The sequence below is a fragment of the Bombus huntii genome, chromosome 6, assembly GCF_024542735.1.
Source record: "Bombus huntii isolate Logan2020A chromosome 6, iyBomHunt1.1, whole genome shotgun sequence".
Lineage (NCBI taxonomy): Eukaryota > Metazoa > Arthropoda > Insecta > Hymenoptera > Apidae > Bombus > Bombus huntii.
The window spans coordinates 14,643,607-14,666,011 of NC_066243.1; the positions used below are offsets into that span (position 1 = coordinate 14,643,607).

At 32.8% G+C, this 22,405-nt stretch overlaps 2 protein-coding genes across 5 annotated transcripts; one reads left to right on the forward strand and one right to left on the reverse strand.

Annotated features, from left to right (window-relative positions):
- Positions 1-153: 153 nt before the first annotated feature.
- On the reverse strand, positions 154-19,418 carry LOC126867118 (adenylyl cyclase-associated protein 1). Of its 4 annotated transcripts, XM_050621301.1 has the most exons (9): positions 14,791-15,599; positions 13,318-13,527; positions 10,896-11,250; positions 10,526-10,810; positions 10,146-10,387; positions 9,889-10,067; positions 9,610-9,816; positions 2,698-2,841; positions 154-2,469 (listed from the first exon to the last, which is right to left on the reverse strand). In XM_050621301.1, the coding sequence occupies exons 1-9, from the start codon at positions 15,449-15,451 to the stop codon at positions 2,386-2,388; spliced, it is 2,367 nt and encodes a 788-aa protein (XP_050477258.1). In that variant the 5' UTR covers positions 15,452-15,599; the 3' UTR covers positions 154-2,385. The 4 variants fall into 4 exon arrangements, with proteins under 4 accessions (XP_050477258.1, XP_050477256.1, XP_050477255.1 ...); XM_050621299.1 differs by lacking the exons at positions 13,318-13,527; positions 14,791-15,599 and adding an exon at positions 19,251-19,418; XM_050621298.1 differs by lacking the exons at positions 13,318-13,527; positions 14,791-15,599 and adding an exon at positions 18,289-18,420.
- A 408-nt stretch (positions 19,419-19,826) lies between these two features.
- On the forward strand, positions 19,827-21,976 carry LOC126867011 (serine palmitoyltransferase 1). The gene is made up of 2 exons (XM_050621084.1): positions 19,827-21,078; positions 21,181-21,976. The coding sequence occupies exons 1-2, from the start codon at positions 20,181-20,183 to the stop codon at positions 21,684-21,686; spliced, it is 1,404 nt and encodes a 467-aa protein (XP_050477041.1). The 5' UTR covers positions 19,827-20,180; the 3' UTR covers positions 21,687-21,976.
- The last annotated feature ends 429 nt before the right edge of the window (positions 21,977-22,405 follow it).

The following is a 22,405-nucleotide window of genomic DNA, read 5'->3' on the forward strand; positions in this document are numbered from 1 at the left end:
GCATGTGTATAAACGACATCTTGTAGTTAGAAAAGTAGAATTCATGTATGCGAGCCTGATTCGATGAGAAGGGACTGTAATTTCTTGTTGTATCTAAAACACTTTAATCGTGTTCCAAGTTGTTGAAAAGCGAAAAGAATTATGAATACAAGATTTGAGTGGAATATTAATTTGTTTTATTAGGACAATTAGAAATAGCACTGAAAATCATATTCAGAAATAAATATCAATTATCCTCCATATAATACTCTATCGATATTAAAACGAAGGCTGTTAAAGATTACGGCATTACAGGCAGTGCGATCCTTAATGATAAATAATCTCAGTCAAACGATCCTCATCCTAAAACCAAACGGGCATAGTACTACATACGTACATATGTAGGTATATAAATTATAAAAAAGGTCGTGTCTCTTTCGAGTTTTTCCTTCGTCTTTTTCTCTGGTAAAAAAGGATCGAACTGCTTCATTGTTATCCTATTATGATCATGTTATTCTAGATCGTGCCTTTAAGTAGTTCTAATATTAGATTATACCTACGATTAGCACAATATACCAAGAGGTAAAAATCACAATGTAATTTACGTCATGTTCAAACAGCACGCTTTTAAAATTCAATATCGAGTTTACAATTCATTTATCGTTTCGGGGAATATCTATCCTTTGCGGCTGGATCATCGACACTTTAGCACAACCGTTATTCCTGATCATTTTTCATCTCACATCGTCTCGAAAAATACCTTTCGAGTCTGAAAGTTCTCAAACGCACGCGCATAAACGATCGATTTGTTTCTCATTAAATAAATTCAGCGTCCCATTCTATTTACACATCATGGACATCGATGAACACGGAAGACTCGCAAACTGAAAGCACAAACTTGAAAATTCAATGAAAAGTGTATTATAATATATACTGGCACGAAATAATTCCTTTCCAATCAGTTACGCTCTACGTGATTGAATTAATGCATTATATACTATAAGGAAACGATATGTAAAGTATTAATGGTGCAAAAGTCTCAAGTTATCTCGTTCTATATAGGAAATACACTCTAGGCATAAATCCAGCACACTAAAATAAGAAAAGAAGTTCAGATAAATATGAGCTGGTTTTCCAGTTACAGCTTGTTTTGTATTACAACAATCTTTTCATTTTTTTAGCTAACACATACTTCGTGCAGGCTCCATTTCTCAGTCAGCTCACTCTCCAGATCCAAATTTGCTCGATTATTAAATACGGAGACATTTGAAATCTGTAGTTTATAAAACGCTAATTGACGATGTTAAAACATTCATTACCGTACCAAAGTTGCTTACAAATCCGTGCAACGTCTCACCTGTTCCATGATGAGACGTACTCACGCCTATATCGAAGTTGGAGGTAGTTCGCTTCAAAATAATCTCTGACGGTAAGTAAGTAATAACACAAAACAAGATGTAACTCGAAAACAAGATCATATCAAAGAGTTTATGTTATAAACTTTTTTTTCCTGTTTTAGCGTAATGTATCCACCTCTGCTATATTTCCCACGTACAACGAAATACATACTCTGTACGTCAAGCCATTAATATATGACATCGCTTAATATACAGAGTAACTTTGTTAATGAGTCGTGAATGCTTTCTGTTTCTGCTTCCTCGGAAACTGTTTGTTTGACATGTACGGCGCTCGCTTTTCTCCCACCGAAAACGTCGAGTGGCAATTCCATAGCGAGTAGACTGAAAAATCCCGAGAAACGATTCCGTCGGTGTGGACAAAAGTTCGTTCACAATAAAAAATGGTGTAAATGTATAAAAGGTCCGATTCGAAGGTAGAAAAACTTTTGTCCATAACTTTATACTTAAATCGAACCTACAGTCTCCTCGTATCAGCACCAACGTGCGTTAATAACACATTCGTGAAGAATATCGATCCCATTTTCGTCCCATTATCACCGTGATAGACGAATCACAATTACTAGGGATCTAATTAAGACTATATTACAAAATATCGAGCCACAGGCGGTCGAATAACCGCGTGTTTTTATACATAAAATTTAATAAGGCTCGATCGATTGAGCGTCGTTTTAAGCGTGATTCTACAATTTAGTTCGGAATGGGGTCGATGATCTTCACGAAATGCGGCAAATACCTTCGAAACAATATAACAGAGCTGCGAATATTTAAAACATTCAATCGATTTATCTAATTCAGTTCTATACTTTCGAAAAGTGTATACTCGCATCTCTCCTTTAATTCTTCGCCCTTTTTCTAAAACCTTAAATTAATTAAAGAAGCAATAAATAATAGATCGACGAATCCTCTGACGATGATACCTCTAATGAACTGTACTCCTTTTAGACAGACATTTAGTTAGGCTATGGATAATTGAGTCATCATCGAGGCTTTAGCCCAGTGAGTCGACAGCGATCGTACTGAGACCTTTGGAACTGATGGTCGTTTTGAATTGCTCCGGTATGGGATATTCCGCCTGTAAAAATGCGAAATAAAAAAGATTAAAAGACATTTTTTTTTTTTCTTTTTTGGTCAAACTCTTTCACTATGTTTTACGAGCAGTTTCATTAGATCATGAGAAAAGTTTCAAGTACAAAGGGAACAACTACATTCCTATTTATACTCGTAGAATAAATTAAGAAAATTTTGTTGGAAAATCCTGAAGCCTCAATGTGTACAAATTACCAGTACACGTCAAACTTACATAATCTCCATTTCCTCGAGGTACCATAACGTTCATCTCGCTAGACTTGCTGCTAATGAATTCCACATCTAATGAATCCGAGCTCAAATACATCTGACAACCGTCTGTTTTGTCAATAGAGATCGTGGGGACTTTTCCTAATACCTGCAATCAAAGAGGAAAAGAAATTTATCGAATACCATAGTCTGTGAATTATCGAAGAATTTCATACATCGTCGATCAATTCTACGACAGCAAAAATTGTCTCTTTACTTGAATCTCGATTCGAACGCGTATCGTTCCATCCTCTTCGTAATTTCCAGAATATTACTCGTGTTATAACATCAAATGTAATATGAAAATATCGAAGATATTGAAATATTGCATATACTAAGATAATACTTTTTAATCGGTTTAAAGCAACAGTAATCAAATCAGGAAATAACAAACATATAATTGTCAGTTTTTTCTCTTGTGATGTTCGATTAGAATATTATAAGGTGTTGCGATCTTGCCTAATTATCTTCTGATCTATAATTATGTACACACTTTATATGTGTACACTATCGATATTATACACGTCGAGAGGCAATAACTGCCGATCGCAGTTTCTTTCGATTTTCCACATTTCACGTAGTGTAGGCAGAAATAATCGTAGATGGAATTTGATGAAATTTTCGGAGCCTATAGTTGAATTTTCACCTCACACTCGACACAAACTTACTCCCGTTATCAAAATGCATTGGCAATTCGGTAAGATTTCAGTCTTTGTATTTCCTTTCTCCTCCTTTATTCCAATTAACGTGTAATATTCGAATTGAACGAAGCTGTTTCATTGACAAAACTTTGCTGTCCGTGTTGCACGAATGATATTCGTTAATAAAACTTGGAAATGCAAATCGTTGTTAAACGCTTGATCGCTGTACGCAGGCGGAAATCTCGAACCTGTGCGAATGATCTGCGAAGTTGACTGGAAGGAATGTCCAAAAGCAATCGCAAATTACGTGTGGAACGAGATCGTAACCGACGTTCTCGACTGCTTGAGGAACGAAAGCATAGTCTGGCGGGTACAGAGAATTATTATTTTTGACTTGTGCAATGAATATCGAATTAAAGGTCTATGAATACATGAACATAGCGGTCAGGTAAGTTCTTGAAACTGATAAGACTTTTTATATCTGAACGCTATGTTCAAAAAAAAAAAAAAAAGATAGAAAAAGATAGAAAAAGATAAATAATGAGAAAGATAGTATTTATCAAATAAAGATATTCTATTAATCGCTTTAATAATATTCAAAGGTACTGGCCGTAATATCTATGTGCGTGGTATTACTACGAATAATATATATCAAAGGGAAACGCGGTAACGACGCGTCCATTGACAAAGATGTGCTTAATAAAGTTGGATACAAAGTGGAGGACCTTGAACTGAAAGTCAATATACTAACGTATAAGCTGCAGTATGGTACTTGGCCTTTACCCCATCAGGTTCAGAAATCCAACTTTAAGAAGAATCTAAGAAACCTTAGACTAACTCTGTCCAATCCGAATGATCGTAATAATTGGATAAAACATGTATTGCTAAGGTGCTAAAAAGATGTTTAAAAAAAGAGAAAGAGAGAGAGATAGAGAGAGAAAATGAAAGAAACAACGGTTATCTTGGTCTATCTTTTTAGCCCTAGACACAACGAATCGTACTTTTCGTGTTCAAAGTATTACCCTTCGGAACATCGTCTGACCGAATTGTTCGATGCAAAGAAAAAGAGGATGTACCCTGATCTACGGAAGGAAAACTTGCCAGTCGAATACAGCAGCAAATCATCGAAAAGTAGCAGCGATATATCCGTAAAGTACGGTCACGCGTTCAGAACTATTGTTGCAAATATATTATCGAATGACAACTTAATAAATTCTATTTTCAGGCTAAATTCTATGTTCAAAAATGCGATCGATCGAAAGCATCGTGAGACATTGAGAAACGAAAATTTCCAAGCGCATCATAGGAACGCGATATCGGTTCCGTTGTTTCCGAGGAAGAGGTACGCTAAATGTGGGAAAAGATCGAGGAGAAGCTCGATGAACGCTGAAACTATCAAGATGAGCCCGGCGTGTAAGAAATTCACGAAAACTATAGACGATTGCAAAAAGTATTTGAAAGAATTACACGACAGCAACAAAAATCTTGGATTAGTCTGTAGCTCGTCCGAGATGAGCAATGAATCGTCGATAAAAAATTTTTGGTCGGATACACAGGTAAAAATGAACAAGTTATTATATTTGGAGACAAAATTGTCCGGGGTCGTCAATGATTGTGTTTAATCGTATTACAGCAACGAAGAAGCGTTCGAGGAAAAGATGCGATTAACGTGAGTGAAAGGCTTGAAAAGTGTAATAGAAATGAATACGGAAAAGAGGAAAATAAAGAAGAGAAGAAGCTTGAAAAAATCGATAGAAAGCAGCCGAGTAACGAGCAACGTTTGGAACTATCGAATGCGATTTATCCAGTTCTACAACTGATTGACAAACGTTTATTGCCCCCAAAAATGAACATATTTTGCGCTGATGTGTTTCCCCAGCAACTGACCTCGAAGATGTTGGTTTCGTGTGAACCGAGGAAAAAACTGAAAACGTCTCAAGAAGCCCTGTACCAAGTGAAAAAGAAATTAGAGAGCTTGCACAATGTTCTGCGTATGTACGAGTTGCAAAACATCGAGATGAAAGCCTCGGAGAAACAACGAGATAATAGCAATAAAATGAACAGCGTTTGCAAAAACATCGTGAGTACGCTTGTCTCAGTTACGACAGACACGGACAATTTGAAGAACACGGAAAATATGGAAATAAAGGCCAATAGAAATATCAGGAGTAACAGTAAAGAAATGCAACGGACAACTTCCAACAGCTCTGAACAATACGAAAGCGATGAAACAACCAGAAGTTCAGTAGCGTCTATTCGAAATTATTCAAATATGTTCAACGCGTATCATGTAAATAACATAAATGATCCTTATTGTCTGCTTACAAGGAACGACGAGGCAAAAATATCTTCTACGAATGACCACGAATTACAGATAATTCCAAATAATCAGGCTGTATATTCTTCTAGCGTAAAATATGAAAGAATACCTGAAAGAATATATTATACTATTTCATCGGATTCCTCTGAAGAAAAGAAAGTTAAGAAGAAAACGGTAATATCAGAAAATTTCATACCGATGCCAGATGATGTATACACGAAGGGCAATCGAGCGAAGCCATTCAGTGGCTCTGATCAATATCCAGTTACAATAGAAACTGACGAGGATGCAATAATATCAGCAGCTTCGAGCCATACAGAAGTATCAAAGGATAGTGAATTAGATGACAAGCCGACAGCGTTATTACTTCAAGAAGCCCTTCAATTCAAAAGAGCATTATTAACGCGTGTCGAACTGGAAAAGATATGCTACATAGGCGAAAAGAAGGAAGAGATAAGTAACGAATCTGTATCAGATCACGGTAGGTACTCTTACGTTAACAATAATCTACAGTCGAAGTTCTTGGATATTATATCGGAAGAACAATCTGTTAGCAGTTCCACCGAGAAAAACAGTAAAACTTATATGTTTTTCAATTTGAAACAAGACCTTAATCAACGAAATGAAATTAAAGACTTGGACACGTGTAAAAAATATTTGGACTCGAAACAAAACCTTAGTTCACCCTCTGAATATTTTAGTTTTAGTAATATAATTCAGGAAGGAAATGAGATTAAAAATAAGCTATCTTTGCCAAAGCATAACCACTTTCAAGGGAACGAAATAGTTCCAAGTAATTTACGGATAAGATATTTAAACGACATGTTGAACGAGTCTGATGAAAAGCTTATAAAATTTGTAAGTTGTTTAAATACAACAGAAGCGAATGTGAACGAAGAAAGGACATGTTACGACTATGATCATGAGAAAGAGAATTTCAAAGAGCATTTCACGCGCATAAATAATATAAATGAGTTTATAAATCGGGACACGAATAGCGTAGAATTGTTTTCGCAAAACTTGGACGAAACTGCTTCATCGGAGAAAGTTGAAAATTCGAACAATCAGATAACTTCCAATTTTCTGAACTGCGAATCTCTGAAACAATGTACCAATGTTAGAATTACTAAAGACACAGGAACTGATATATCGAACTTGAAATTGAGTACATTGGATAATGAAAAATACGAAGATCAAGAAATTTTATCATGCAATTCGAATTTAACTTTAAAAAGAAATCCTGGTGCGTGTTCGTTAATCGAACAAACGTTGCTCCATAGAAACATAAATAAAACATTAGAAATGCACGGTATAGTTAAAAACGAAGATCCAATATATGAATTATCACCCAGCGAGAGTAAAGAAACTTCATGTGGAACAAATTTAATACGGGATTCATTAACATCCAGCATAAATCAGTCCAATGATTCTAACATTCCGGAACCACCATCTGTAACAGTACTGATTAACAAGTCATTAGACAAAGAAAAGCTAGAATTAGATTGGTTGAACGTCAATAATAATTTCAGTGATGATACTATCAATGAAAAAGATGTAAAAACGTGTTCAACAAACACAATCACTCTTCAGAAATATGGTACTACAAACATGAATAACTATAATAAAACAGAAACTAATTACAACGAACAGGATCACTTTCAAGATGAAAAGAATTCAGTTACACAAAATCTATTTACAAATCTGAATAAAAAAGAACTAATAAAAGAGACGGATTTTTTAAAATCTTACTCCAATCTTATTTCTCCGCACAGCAGTATGTATTTTACAGATGAAGCCTCGAGTTCTACTATGAAATTAAATAATACACATTCAAAAAATCTTAAAGGCTACTTACACTCTAATCTGTGTACGCAAAATAACAAGGAAAATACATTACACAGCAAGCATGAAAATTTAAAAGGTATTGCAAGTGACACTAAAAGAACGAATATCATGGCCACTGACAAATCTTTTGTCAAACTTTCCAATGATGAATTCGATATGAAACAAAATTTATCAAAATTCCAAAATAAAATGTCTAATAAAAGCAATTCATTATCTTCTAAATCTTGTACAGAGAATATTGATACAATTAAAGAAGCAAAGGCTTTAAAAGAAGAAAAGGAAATTCGGAAGAATAGATCTCCAGTGGCGTATGCCGTTGATAATTATAATTTATTATTTGCAGAAAATGTCCCGATTGACGAAACACTATCCAATTTGGCAGAAAATGTTTCGATTGACGAAACACTACCCAATTTGCCAGCGAATGATATGAAAACATTACATCTAGAACAGAATATTATCTCGTCAAATTTATCTCCACGACAAGTTTCTTCAAGAGAGACGAAAAAAGATAATACAATGAAAAGAACGAACGCGACAATGAAATCGTGGAGCCACGAAAACTATACTCCAAAATCCGAGAAACTGAAAAGATCAATAGCTTCACGAAACATAAAAGGTTTAAAATCCGATTTGTTGAACACTGTTCAAATCAAAGCAGAAGATGGTACAAACACAACATATCCAAAATTAAGTGATTTATCTGCAGAACCTAGATGTAACACAGGAGATAGTGTCAAATTAGATAGAAAACGATCCCGATCGCAAGTAAGTTTTCGAACGAACGAATCACCGAAAGAAATAACACCACGGTCACACGAATACCCAAGCAATACAAATTTTATAAATTACACTCAATCGTTAGAAACTAAATTAAAATCAAATGGTCCTTTAAAATCTTTGTCACCAACGCCGAGAACGTCTTCAAAATCTTGCATACCGATTTTAAAAAGTCGACTGGAAGCAGCTCGAAAGACTGAAAATGAATCGCGACCTAAGAGTCCGATGAGAGGACCACTGACAATGACTATGTTCTGGAGGGATAGTCCGAGTAATAAGGATCAAAATGAAATAGATGAAATTCAAGTGGAAGGTAAATCAAAAAATACAGATTCACGTATAGAAGAGGTAAACTCTTGCGTAGGAAAGGTAAATGACGCTGATAATCATAAGCAAGATTTAATAAAAACATCACAGATCGCACGAAATATAAATGAAAATGCTGGCAATGATATTATTACGCAAGAACAAATGGTAATATATGTTAACATATTCACGAAATATGACCACGCTTCGACAAAAATAGTGGATCCAAATAAGTTTTTGGAATATATCAAAAATAGAGAAGTAAGTGTACAAAAGATGGAAGAAAATCAAGGCAATAAAAAGCACGATGAACTTCGAGGGATTTCCACAGAAAATGAGAAGGATAGGATACATAAAATCGTTACTGTTGTTTCTACCGTCGTAAATGGTAATGAGCTGGACCAAACTACGTCAACTAATTTATCAGTACCGAAAACACAAAAGGACTCGGTGTCGAACATTTTATTAAATTCTAAATTTAAAAATTTATGTTTCTTGTCTGTCGAGCAAAAAGAAGTTGATGTAACTGCTAAACCTTCTGTTATCGATACAAGTACATCCATATCGGATTTGGAGAATATTTCAAAAACGACAAAAAGAGCGTTAAACAAATTTCAAATATGCGGAACACCTAAAGAGTTAAGCAATGAGGAATACATAGCTCTATTAGAAATTCTTCACCAGGAATCGAATTTTATGCATCTAGAAGAATTGCAAAACATTTGTAAGAAGCTTACGTCGAAACATTAAAAAATATAAGTAAAATTAGATCATAAATAATATTATTTATCTATATTTATAAAATTCATCATTGATAATGTCTATTATATTTTTGTAATATACACTTTTAATACAGAACATGAACATCGTATAATTATGTTGTATATATATGTACTCATTTGGAAATAAATATATTTTTCACATGATGTTAGAAAGCATTGTATGTTGTTGCATCTTTTATAGATAATGGGAATAAATAACATACCTGCATTTGTACACTCTGACAATTGACGAATTCGATGCTCGACACAACAGAGTCGAAAACAACGGATGATTTACGGCATGAATCCATAACGATGGAGTTAACTTTGCCTTTGACAACTAAAGTACTATCATGACATCGGAACATATAGATTACGTTGTTCATCTCCACGTTGTCAATAAGCAGATCTTTATTGCCTTTGTGATATTCCTATAACAAAAATTAAATTTCGTCAATACAGAATAAACTAATAGAATGAAACAACAAAATGGTATTACTTACCACAAGCCACTTCTTTCCATCTCTAGTAAATACAGGAGGTTTATCAATTGGTGCATTTGCAGGTGGCACTGTTTTTGTAGATATAGCATTATCTACAACTGGTGCTTTAAATGGTGCTGGTCCGGTTCTCAATGAAGGATTTTTATGTGTTTGCATGTCTGACGTGACTTTCTTTAAGTCTGTAAAATACCGATTCATTTTAAAAATTTCATTATTTAATAAATTCCGTATGTAGTAATTTAAAAAGTTACACTTACTCTTTGTAATAGCTTCTCCTTGATTAATTTCGGCAAAAAGAGCACTTCTGTCATCGATAATATCTGCCGGCGTTACGTCTCCCATAGGAGGCATACATGGTGGTGGTGGTGGTGGGATGCCTGTTGGTGCAGAGCCAGTTTTTGCCCATACAAGTCCTGTTGTGTAGTGCTGACGTACATATTCCTGTAGAACACTTAGTGTCTGTACCCAAGCCTTGCACCATTCAGCATGTACTTTATTTCTGTAGATATAAAAAACTAAATGAATTCTGCATCAGTAATTAATTTCCAGAAAACAAATTGTTATACATATGAAAAAGACAATAAGAAGATATCGTACTTATTATTATAAGAAATAATAGTCTATAATAAAAACTTACTTCTCTTTCCATTCCTTTAATACACGATTTGTATAAAATTGTCCAGCATCGTTCATTTCTTTTATATAAGGTGCTGGAGTAGGTGATACTGCAACCCATCCCAAAGCTGGAATACTTTCACTAATTGCTGATAGATGATTGAAAAACTGAGATCCTCTATTTTTCTCACGAAACTCTTGAATCTGCTGAATCTGTGCAGATGTGGGTGCAAGAAGAGAAATTTGCTCTGATTGGTTTGTTGGGGCTGGACGACTTGCTGCAGTTTGAATAAATTCCAACTGAATGCTATGAAAATAAATTTACAATACTTAATAACTTACATAAACATATCAAGAATTTAAAATACACAAATTGATAGTAAAGTACTTACTTGAATGCCTTTTCTACAAGCTTGCTGTGAGTAGCTACATCGCCACCAATTTTTTCACTCAATTGTAAATATTCTTTCACAGGACCATCTAAAAACTGTTTATATCCTGCGACTGACATGCTGATAAATTTGTCTTCTGCTTTTTTCTCTATTGAATGAGGAGATGAGGCAGACAGCACTGAGTCACTATTTTTTACTGCTTGAGACCTCTTCGGTGATGGTGTATTTGTTTGAACAGCAGAATCTTGCGTTTCAGTTATGGATTGGACTCTTACGTTTTCCAATCTTTTTGTAACGTTTTCTAATCTATTTACCAACTCTTCTAGATGTTCCTCCTTATCGCTAGTTTCACAACCTTTAATTACAATACATTTATATGTATATAAAATGGAAATATACTCCAATATCGTGAATAAAAAAAATTATTTTTTTATCTATTCAATGTTATTTGTATTATTATTATTATATTATTTCTATATCTCATTTTTGTTTGTTTCTATATAAAGTAACTATAAATACACGCAAAAAGTAAACAAAATTAAATTTAAATATCCATAGAATGTAATAATAAAATATTCTTTACTACAAACATACTTTTATAAACCCAATATTTGAAAATGAAATGGCAATGAAACAAAATTTGTTGATTTACAACTAATAAATTATTAATACCGATCAACAGAAAATCTTCGGTGATTGAAAGAAATATATTCCCGAAAGTTCGCATTAAGAGCGACTAAATTAAATATAGAATGAACGTATAAATAGTTACATTAACATCTACAGCCACTAGATCATTATGTTGCAAGCGACATGTAATATTATAAATAAATTTATGTGTACTTGAAAATGTTAATATAAAACAAATTCACGATAACTATAAAATTGTACCTGATAATTACTGTAAATCAAAGTTGTAAATAATAGATTACATTAAACGAGACACGATAATCACATTGTAAATTTTAAAATAAGTGTACATCATTTCGATTACTATAAAAATTCATGAACCGCAAGAAAATTAAGGTCAAAGAATAACTTGCTTTAAATTACACAATTTTTAAATTTATAATTAAATATGAAATAATATACAAATGAATTAATTCGTTACCGGTGTTTCTGTGACTTATGCCACTCTAAATTACAAAAACACACCTGGCTTGGTTATTCTTTCCCCTGATTAAAGATTATTCCTATACGAACAAAAGATTTCACGGACGAAATCCTGTAGCCTTTTCAGAAACGCTTGAAGAACTAAACTACGGTTCTAATGATATTCAACGCGGGTGTGTGCCGCGGCCTATTCTTAGAAAATCTGTGGAAATTGAATCACGCGTGGGTAGATACCATTCTGTATGGAATCTCACGCATTAATAAGTTTTTAATAATTAAAAATTCTCAGCATATCTGTATACGAATCATGTAAACACTCAAGTAAAAGATGTTTTATAATTTATAACTTATTTATATGCATAAAATTAAAAAATAGATATATATTGTTCATTGATGTTTTATACTTGTAATTAAAAGAAAATGTATTTTTCATAACTAAGAAAAAACAAGAAATCACTGGTGTGTACTTTTAATGACAGTTCTAATTATTTTAAATATTCTTCTCTTTTTGTAATGAAAACGATAGTAGCGTGAAATAATACACCAAAAAGTTAAAAGATAAGTAGATCAAAATATAAAAAAGCAGCGAATAATAACGAAACACTACACTGGACGGTAACAATATGTGGAACAGAGTAAAGTTGTAAAACTCTTTGTCACAACTTGAAAACAAATGATTTTCCTGAGAAATAATTACCATATATAATACTCTCTTATACACAGTGTGGCATATTGATAAATTAGTCATAATATTCAAGTTTTAACAGAAACATCGCACGACATTTGTCCGATATTTCATCTAAAATCAATTGTTCAGAAAGATCTATCCTAAGTTTACGGAACATGTATTGTAATCTTGATATAAATAAATTTAGTCAACCGCATTAAATAATCATGATGCAATCATAAAATTCTTGGTGTTTGTAACTACATACATTTTTCAACTAATATCTCTATTCACATGAAATATTTTCCTAAATATAATCTCAGACAATTTTGCAAAGAAATAATAATAATAATATTTATAATAATTCCGGCCCTCCAAGGCGCCATAGAATGGACTTGATTTACAAAAATCCTTAAGATCATTCATCTGTGTCCAAATCACGATCATACCGCACTCATCTTGCAAGGTATTTTCCACTCATTCTGAAGCATAATTAGAAAATTAGAATAGATCGGCTTGGTTGTATCCGATATTCTCATATAAATAATAATAATAATAAATAAATAATAAGCAAGTAAATAACTCGAACAGAAGATCTAAGTGTCATACAAAGTAAGAAATAGATTTAGGGTGAACCCTAACCGGCGTGCACCATCGGTCCTAGAGGGTCAAACCTCACTCTGTGCTCCGTCGCGTTTTGCGTAACGTGTAACAAATCGGAGAAGAATCTGTGACGCCTTAAAGCTAGTTCGTCGCGAGCAACCGGCGTCGCCGGTGGTTCCTGCATTCCGCTGCACTCTTCTGAGTCGTGCTCGCCGTCTTCCTCCTCCGAAAGCCACCGAGGAATTGAAACTGCGCATCGTACACCGCAATATAGATATCTTTATCTACACATCTGCAGTGACTCACGAAATGCAGTTGAACGCTTGTAGAAAATTTTTATGAATGTATTATGTGTCTTATACAAAATATATTGAAATTTCGTTAGCTCTGTAATAATCATGATAGTAATGGCAAAATTCAATTTAGTAAATGCACGTAAAAGTTGCAAGCCATTGATTACAAGCTATGTACACTTCATGACGATCAATAAAATAGTTGAACAATCAATTACTTATCATATGTTAGTAAGTCACGTTATTTAGTTATCATCAACGTTGACTCGTGCATTAATGTTTAACTGAAATATGCCTATCAGTCTTCTATATAAAAGGATGATTCGAAAGATGCAATTTTTTCAAAATATACATATACACTAACAAGCACAGTGATCTTTGGAATGGAATTTCTTTCGAAAACTAACTAATAGCGATGTTACAAAAATATTCCAAAAAAAATTCCGGCATATTAATTTTTTACTAACAGTAAGTGCATGTTTGCATTACACTTGTGTATACATTTTCGAATTGGTTTAAAACTTGTCTAATATGCTAATGAAATTTCAAAATATTTTGTATAATACATATAATATTTTAACTTTTCTACGACAAGCGTTGAAATACTTTCGTATAGCCATTATTCGTTGTATGCAATTTCCTCATTTATAATTCAAAATAATTTAACGCATTTCAAATCCTACATTCCAACACGATAATGAAATTCTTAATTTAGCATGTAATTGCTTTTGTAATGAATTTTTAACATATTTCATGCTGTTATTAATATTGTAAATCACATGTAAGGAAATGTAGAAAAATCAACGAGAGAACGAGTCGTGAAATGAGCAAATTGCATATTTATAGATTACGGTAGGATATTTCCATTATTGACTTTGCTTTAAAATGAAAAATTCGTTCGCAGATCACGGAATTATGCATTTTAGTGGGCAACAAACGTAATTATGTATATATATACATTATGAATGTAAATATTAAAATATGTGTAATTTCGAGAGTGAATCAGTATCTCAAAAAAAACGAAATTGAAATTTAACGCATAAACCAGTTCGATTACTTATCGCATTTCCATATTTGCTGTTACTTTTCACAGATATAACGCGTTCTATTTATCAGAAAGTATAATTTAACGTCCTGCGCGAATCTTTCATCTCTAAACGAATTTAAAAATATCTATTTTCTTTACCAAGGAGAAACTGCGCAATAAGGATATATGTACCTGGCGGTGTATTTTTATTCGCGTTGGTATCGTTCGGGCAAGCTTCGAAAACGGAATCATCGGCTTCCTCCTCGGGCCCATCATCGATCGTTCTCTCGATATACGCGAAAGAGTCACAAAGATTGGTCTTAAGGGTATCAGAAACCCCAGAATTCAGTATTGCTTCCATCGCTCCGCCCTCATCCACGTATCCGCTTACATTATCATTTTTCTCCGCCTTTCCGTTTCCATTAGCATCCTTACTTCCGTTTACCTCGCCATCTTCCTTCTCTAGTTTCGTTCGATCAGCCTCATTTCTGGTATCGTTCTCATTGTCATCGTTCTTGCTATTGTTCGATTTTACTATCGTTTCGGTTCGCAAGAGAGAATTATCGTTGACCTCGTCGCGCTTTCCGGTAGGCAACGGACTCTTAACGGTCAGGTCGTCGACCACTTCCGCGCTGTTTTTCTCCATCGACGGAGAAACTTTCTCAAATCTCTGCACGTCGCCGTTCAACTTCTCTTGTCTACCGGTCGGCCCGTTTTCCTCGAGCTTCGATGAATCAATGCCAACTAATTGCGAGTCGACCGCTTTCTGATTTTTCTTTGGCGTCGACTTCGTCACCTCGCCGTTCGACCTCTCCTTCTTTGAGCTTTTGTTGCACACACAGCATTTAAACATCGTCAATATCGATTATGGATTTCCGTTGTATCAGCAATAAACGCCTTTTGCCGGCTTTCAACCGAACTTTCGATGCTTTCAAACCGATAGGCCGGTATGTGTTATGTCACGCGACTCTTATCAACTAGGATCGTTTTACAACGATACCGTTTGATCCATTCGAATCAATTGATTCGAAAGACCGGATAAAATTGATCGATACATTTCATACGGTATCAACGAGAAAGAGAGAGAGAGAGAGAGAGAGAATATATATTATATACAAGCACGGACAACTTCGTAACAATGTAAAATATTGACTGCTAATTCGGAATTTCGTGTCGTTTTGTTTTTCTTTTCCTTTTATACAGATTAAAATATATGCAACAATGGTAAATAGAAAATAGGGTAAACGGTTCTTAATATATAACGATTATTGACTCGGAATAGTATTGAAGATAATAACGGCGGATAGAAGAATACTTTAATATTTAGGCTCAAGTTCAACGCTGACCCCTCACAGCCGTATATATTTGAAACTGGTACTTGAATATTTTAGCTCTGCTGGCCCTTTTCAACCAAGCAACCGAATATTTCGTTTCAACCGAATTTCCCACGGGAATCACCAACTATAAATTGTCTGATGTACAGCCGGTATAAATTACATTTGTTCACAGCCGGTTTATACATTTACGGTATGTATCCATTGATATCGTAAACTAGCAATCAAATACGCGCTTTAACGAAACAATAAGATTAGTAACTAACACCAATTTACTTCCTTTCTTTACAGAAGCTACTAATAAACAGTCTGATTAACGATCAACGTACATCGGAAGAGCTATATCTATCATTTATTGTCAATATTAACAAAGATAAAATATTTATGTAAGTTTTATCAAGCTTATATTTGCTGTTTCAACGACTCAAAAATCTTCACTTTATCATTTACAAGCAACAGTTTCTAGGAACACATACGTAACGTCTTTATAATAAGTAACTATGAGAACATTCGCAACAAAATTACGACACTTTCGTGGAATCGTACGGTGTGTATAGACGGTGTATTTTCCCCGCGAATTTCCCTTGATGGCGCGATGATCGATTCCAACAACGCCCAAGTTTATGTTTTCGAGATCAGTGTAACAGATATAGAAATGAACGTTATATGCCTATCTAATGCAAGTAAGTAAAAAGACGATCATCAAATTTTTTGATATTTCGAAACGCTAAATTCTATTTTAGAATGGTTTCGGATTACAAGATGTACGAAGAAAATAAGTTTCGCGTTAGAGAGAGAATGGACATTTTATCTGGCAGTAACCGTACATCCTTCCAAACGTGACCCGCATTCGTCTTTTTCATAATCTTATGAAAGAAAATGAACCAGAAGCTAATCCGATAAGTAGCAGTCAAAGGATGAACGTACACGTATACAGGATATCACAAGCGCATGCTTTTCAATTTCAATGCATGTGAATAATATAACGAATAGAATCGCGGATGAACAGACGTTCGGTCGTCGGAGAAAATTTACATACATTTATCTGTAATGAATCACGTTTATAAACTCAACCGTACAGAATGTAATTAAGAATGTAAATTAATATTGCGCACGAGACGAGATTAATGTACCATCCTTACTAAGAAATGTTTGCAACGCTCATTTTAATTATATATCCTTTTTAACCAGTCGACTTAATACCATAATATATAGTTTGGCAAAAAATTTGTTTAGCTCTTGGAACACCACCCAAATATTTAAAAAGTAACAATTGATATCAAATCACTTCCAGGTATTGCAGTGTTATTGACACTTGATAGAAAGCTGAACTCGAGTTAGATTGCACATTGCGAATTAAAATGTTGAATGAATTCACGAGATTCGTAAGGGTGGAGGTGTCTACCCTCTAAAACAGTCTACTTTAGAAGCAGCCGGCGCAATGCTCTACTGCTTTAGGTTTCGACCGGCACTCTGCGGTGCTGCCACAGGGTGGTCAAGACCCGAAATTGTTGCAGGTTCCTTAGGTAAAGAGCCACGTGCAGCGCAGGACTTTCGAAATCTAACTTCGTTTCTAACAGGACCGTCAAACTTTAACCCGTAACTGTTCTTCGCAGCAACTAGAAGTCCAACGGATTACTAATTCAGTCGAATACATGAATGTAACTACCAACAGGATGTTAGTCAATAAATAAAATCATAAGATCTGGTTTAGTATAAAATTACTACTGATATAAGAATATATTAAAGCACACGTGCCTTATGCAGAAAAAATTTTAACTCGTAGGACGTTTCTCACAGACAGGTCGGAACGAAGATCAAATAATTCATAATGACTCACATTTTCGGTACACCTATGAACGTATTTTATTCTTTATCAGATTTCGCCTTATTACAAATAGCTTACACTGATAATGATAAATTTTATCTAAAACTGAAATATTACAATGTTTTAAATTATATCCTATACGATCAATGCGTAATATAAATTCCATTATTATGGATTATAGCAAAAAATTATCATGTATTTATATAATGTTACATAATGATCAACATAAAAATAAGTAATAAAATGTTGACCATTATTTTATAAGAATTGAATACATACTCAACATAAAATTTCCGCAATATAATATTTATTATAGTTGTGATAATAGCTTCATAACCATCTTTTGCATTCACATATGGCTTATTCATTAAAAAACTACAAAATTATAATTAGTTAATATAATATATTAATTTTTTGATAATTTGTTAAACTTTCATGAATCAAACATTGAGTATTATAAACAGTAATAGAGTACATATCATTTTTCATATTGCATCAGAGAATAAAAGAATTTTAATTTATACTCACGATTTTTCCACATATTTAAAACCTTTTTATAAGCACCTGGTACCATTCGGGAATTATCTTCTATCGTTTTACTAAGTTCTGACATTTCGAAATAACGTTTTTCACTAATCACGCAAATGACTGTTAAAAAATATAATGATAAGCAAAATAATGATAAATAGAATACAAAAACTAATGCGTTCGACGTGTAGATGATGAATAATGATAACGGACTCACTTCGTCAGCTTTCACGATGGAATTTTAATCTCGCGTCAGAATCACAGGACCGTATCATGTAACCAACCTAATAATACAAAATCTTGGTAATGAATATTTTGTTAATCATTATCAAGATTTAATAAGATTATTATATCCCAAAGCAGTACCTTTAAATAGAAGTAATCAAAAACATATCTTTATATAAATTTAAATGCTTCTATCTAGCATTAAATTGAATAACTTCATACGTTAAATAAATATATCCTTATATAGGCATCAAATTTTAAATACCTTCATTAAAAATGTTATTTGTATTTTTTAAATTACAAATCTCAATTTTTACGGCAAATATGAAACATAGTAATTAAAATATGTTATTTAATGAGATTTAGATACTTCTTCAACATTGTACAGGATTAAAATACGTTACCAGGTGTCAAGTGTCAGGTGCAGCGTAGTATGACTCACAGTCGAAACACAGCAGGAGATACATACAAGTATAACCATGTTCATAACCAAACCAAATGCAATTTCGTATGTTTTATCGAAAAAACAATTATAATAGTTCAACTTACACATACGATATATTGCACTTTTCGAGTACACATATATGTATATATTTATATATGAATTACATTTAAGTACAGATAATGTAAACTGCGGAACCTCGTAAATAGCAAAATGTTTTCAGCAAAGTTAATATGAGTCTAGTGGCAGTGAGATGCATTAATCAGTATTGATAAATTAATGACAATTCGCTTACCAGTATAAAGCCTCAATGAAAGTCAGCGATATGTACACTGTCACTTTATGACAATCGACTTAATAACAACACAACAAATACGATACACAAGTGGCAAGAATTCAATCTGACAACATAACTACATACACTGGGGCGTTTGCCGGATACCGGAAGTACTACTCTTACTATTGCGCGAGCTTAAAATTGTTAATCGCGCATGCGCCCATGTTTAAATATTATCTCTAAAACAAATTTACCCGAATTCTATATTATTGCTTTAGAATTGTAACTATTATGTTAGTAAGATAAGTCAATAATAATTTTTTTATACAATAAATCAATACATTTGCCACATTGTTGAAATAATTTTAAATTTATCTTTGTAATTCTTAATGAATTTTCACGTATTATAATGTAATTAAAATTGTAGTGAAATGTATTTATATGGACTTTAAAATTTATATGATAAATATATTTCAAAATAATATTTCACATATATATATTTCGTATTGATATTATATGTATACGTGTGTATGCATGCGTGTATATATATATATATATATATATATATATATATATCAGTGCTGCCACCTGTTTTTTATTTGGTTCTTCGAAAGAAGTAACCGCAAGGCGCAATCACTGCTGCTAAGTTGAGTCATAATTAGTTTTATTTAATGCTTTGTTAAGAGTATTTATCAGTATGAAATGAAAACTTTCTTAATACTTTGCAATACTAATTTGCTTTTAGAGTACAATTATTAATATCATTCCTACGTGTAACACTTCAAAGAGTGATAAGCTTTTTAAAGTATGTATGTATTCACTACAATTATTTTGCACAAGTATACTAATCAAAAGTAATACAAAGTATTACATAAGGTGATTAAGACACGTTAGAAGTTATACGAAAATAAAAACAGGGTACTTGTAAAATATCATACAACCAAAAACATGAGCACAAAATTTCTATTTATTGAATCAATGAATATTTTGAGTACGATACCTCAATATCATACGTTACTAGAAATATTCGTAATTCTGTGGCTTATTTGGTTTATTAGTAAGAGATATTTCAGTCGAGATAGAACATTAACTGAAGATGAAATAGAAAGGAAACTTGCGGAATGGAATCCTGAACCTCTCATAAATAATCCACAGATGAATCATATATCCTTGAATCCAAGATGCATAACATCTAGAGCTGGTAAAAGAATAGTGGTAGATGGGAAAGATTGCTTGAATTTAGGTACACACAATTACCTAGGTTTAACTGAAAATAATGAAATAGAAAAGGATGCAATAGCAGCAATAAGAAAGTATGGAGTTGGTTCTTGTGGTCCACGTGGATTTTATGGTACTGTGGATGTTCATCTTGAATTAGAAGAACGTTTAGCAGATTATACAGATACAGAAGAAGCAGTTGTATATTCATATGGATTTAGTACAATTGCATCTGCAATTGCAGCTTATTGTAAACGCAGGGATCTTATATTTGTAGATGAACAAGCAAATTTTGCTATACAGAAAGGATTAGATGCAACTAAGGCTAATATTATTTATTTTAAACATAATGATGTAAATGATCTTAGTAATTTATTGATGAAACAAGCAAAAATTGATGAACAAAATCTTAAAAAGGCAGCTAAAATCAAACGCTTTCTAATAGTTGAGGGTATTTATATGAATACTGGAAATATCTGTCCACTACCAGAATTGGTTGCACTCTGTAGGCAATATAAATTAAGGATATTTATTGATGAATCAATATCATTTGGAACCCTTGGTAAACATGGGAAAGGTATCACTGAACACTTTGATGTTCCTAAATGTGAAATTGATATGATTATGGGTAAGCAATATTATTCAATTGTAATTATCAACAATAAACTACTATAGATCTTAATTTCTATTAATAATTTGTATTATATTTTATATACTTTATACTTTTTAGGTTCTCTGGATTGGGCAATGGGGTCTATTGGAGGTTTCTGTGTAGGCACATCATTTATTATTGAACACCAACGCTTATCTGGTCTTGGATATTGTTTTTCTGCATCTTTACCACCTCTTTTAACAACTGCTGCTATTACTTCTTTAAATATTATGAAAAATAATCCACAGCTATTTAGATCATTAAGAGATAATTGCATAGCCATAAATGAGGGACTGCAAAAAATTCATTGCCTGGAATGTTCAAGTTTCCCAGAATCCCCAGTAAAACATGTATATTTAAAGAATAAGAAAGACCGCACTACAGAAGAAAAATTGCTTTCTAAAATCTCTGATAAATGTATTGAAAATAATTTAGCAGTCATAACTCCTGCCTATTTAGAAGCAGAGAAAAATATACCTAGGCCTAGTCTTAGGCTTTGTGTTTCTACACTTCTCAACAAAAGTGACATTGATTTTGCAGTGAATGTATTGAAAAACTGCGCTGAAGAAATACTATCAGTATAATTGAAAGTAAAAGAAAAAATTTAAAACCAGTGTTTTAAAATTAATATATGTTTTACACATGAATTATTTTTCTCTATCAATATATGATTGATTATATATTAATTGATTATATATAGCAAAGTATTCTCCTTTCCGAAAAATTTGACATTACTTTTTATATAATATTGTGCCATTTTCATATTGTGATGAATATATCATATTATAAAGATTAATTTAAAACTGATTTTGAATTAAATATAGATTATATTATATGTAATTTCAAATGAATAAATAAATATAAAGCAATGTAAGATTTTTATCATTCATTTTATGCTATACCAATGCATATTATAGTAGTACTTACAGAATAATTATACTTAAGAATAACATTAATGTTTAGACTAAGTTAATAGCTTGCATTTCAAATTTAATTTGTAATCAATTATTTCTTAAATATAATTTTGTATATACAGGATGGCCCCACTAAATATCTCTCCCATTTGTTGTCATCAGTAGCAGACAAAAGATTAAGACGAAATGGAAAAAATAAATAATTGATATACTTTCCATAAAAAATATAAATACAGTGTTCTACTTTTGGTATTAACTAATTAGACATTTGTTTATACACTTACAAAAAAAATTTCATTTTGATATTTTGCTCAGTAGCTAAGTTATAAAAAAGAAACGAAATCTGTATAATATTTTGTTGGTCAAAAGTTTGACTACACAAAAAATAT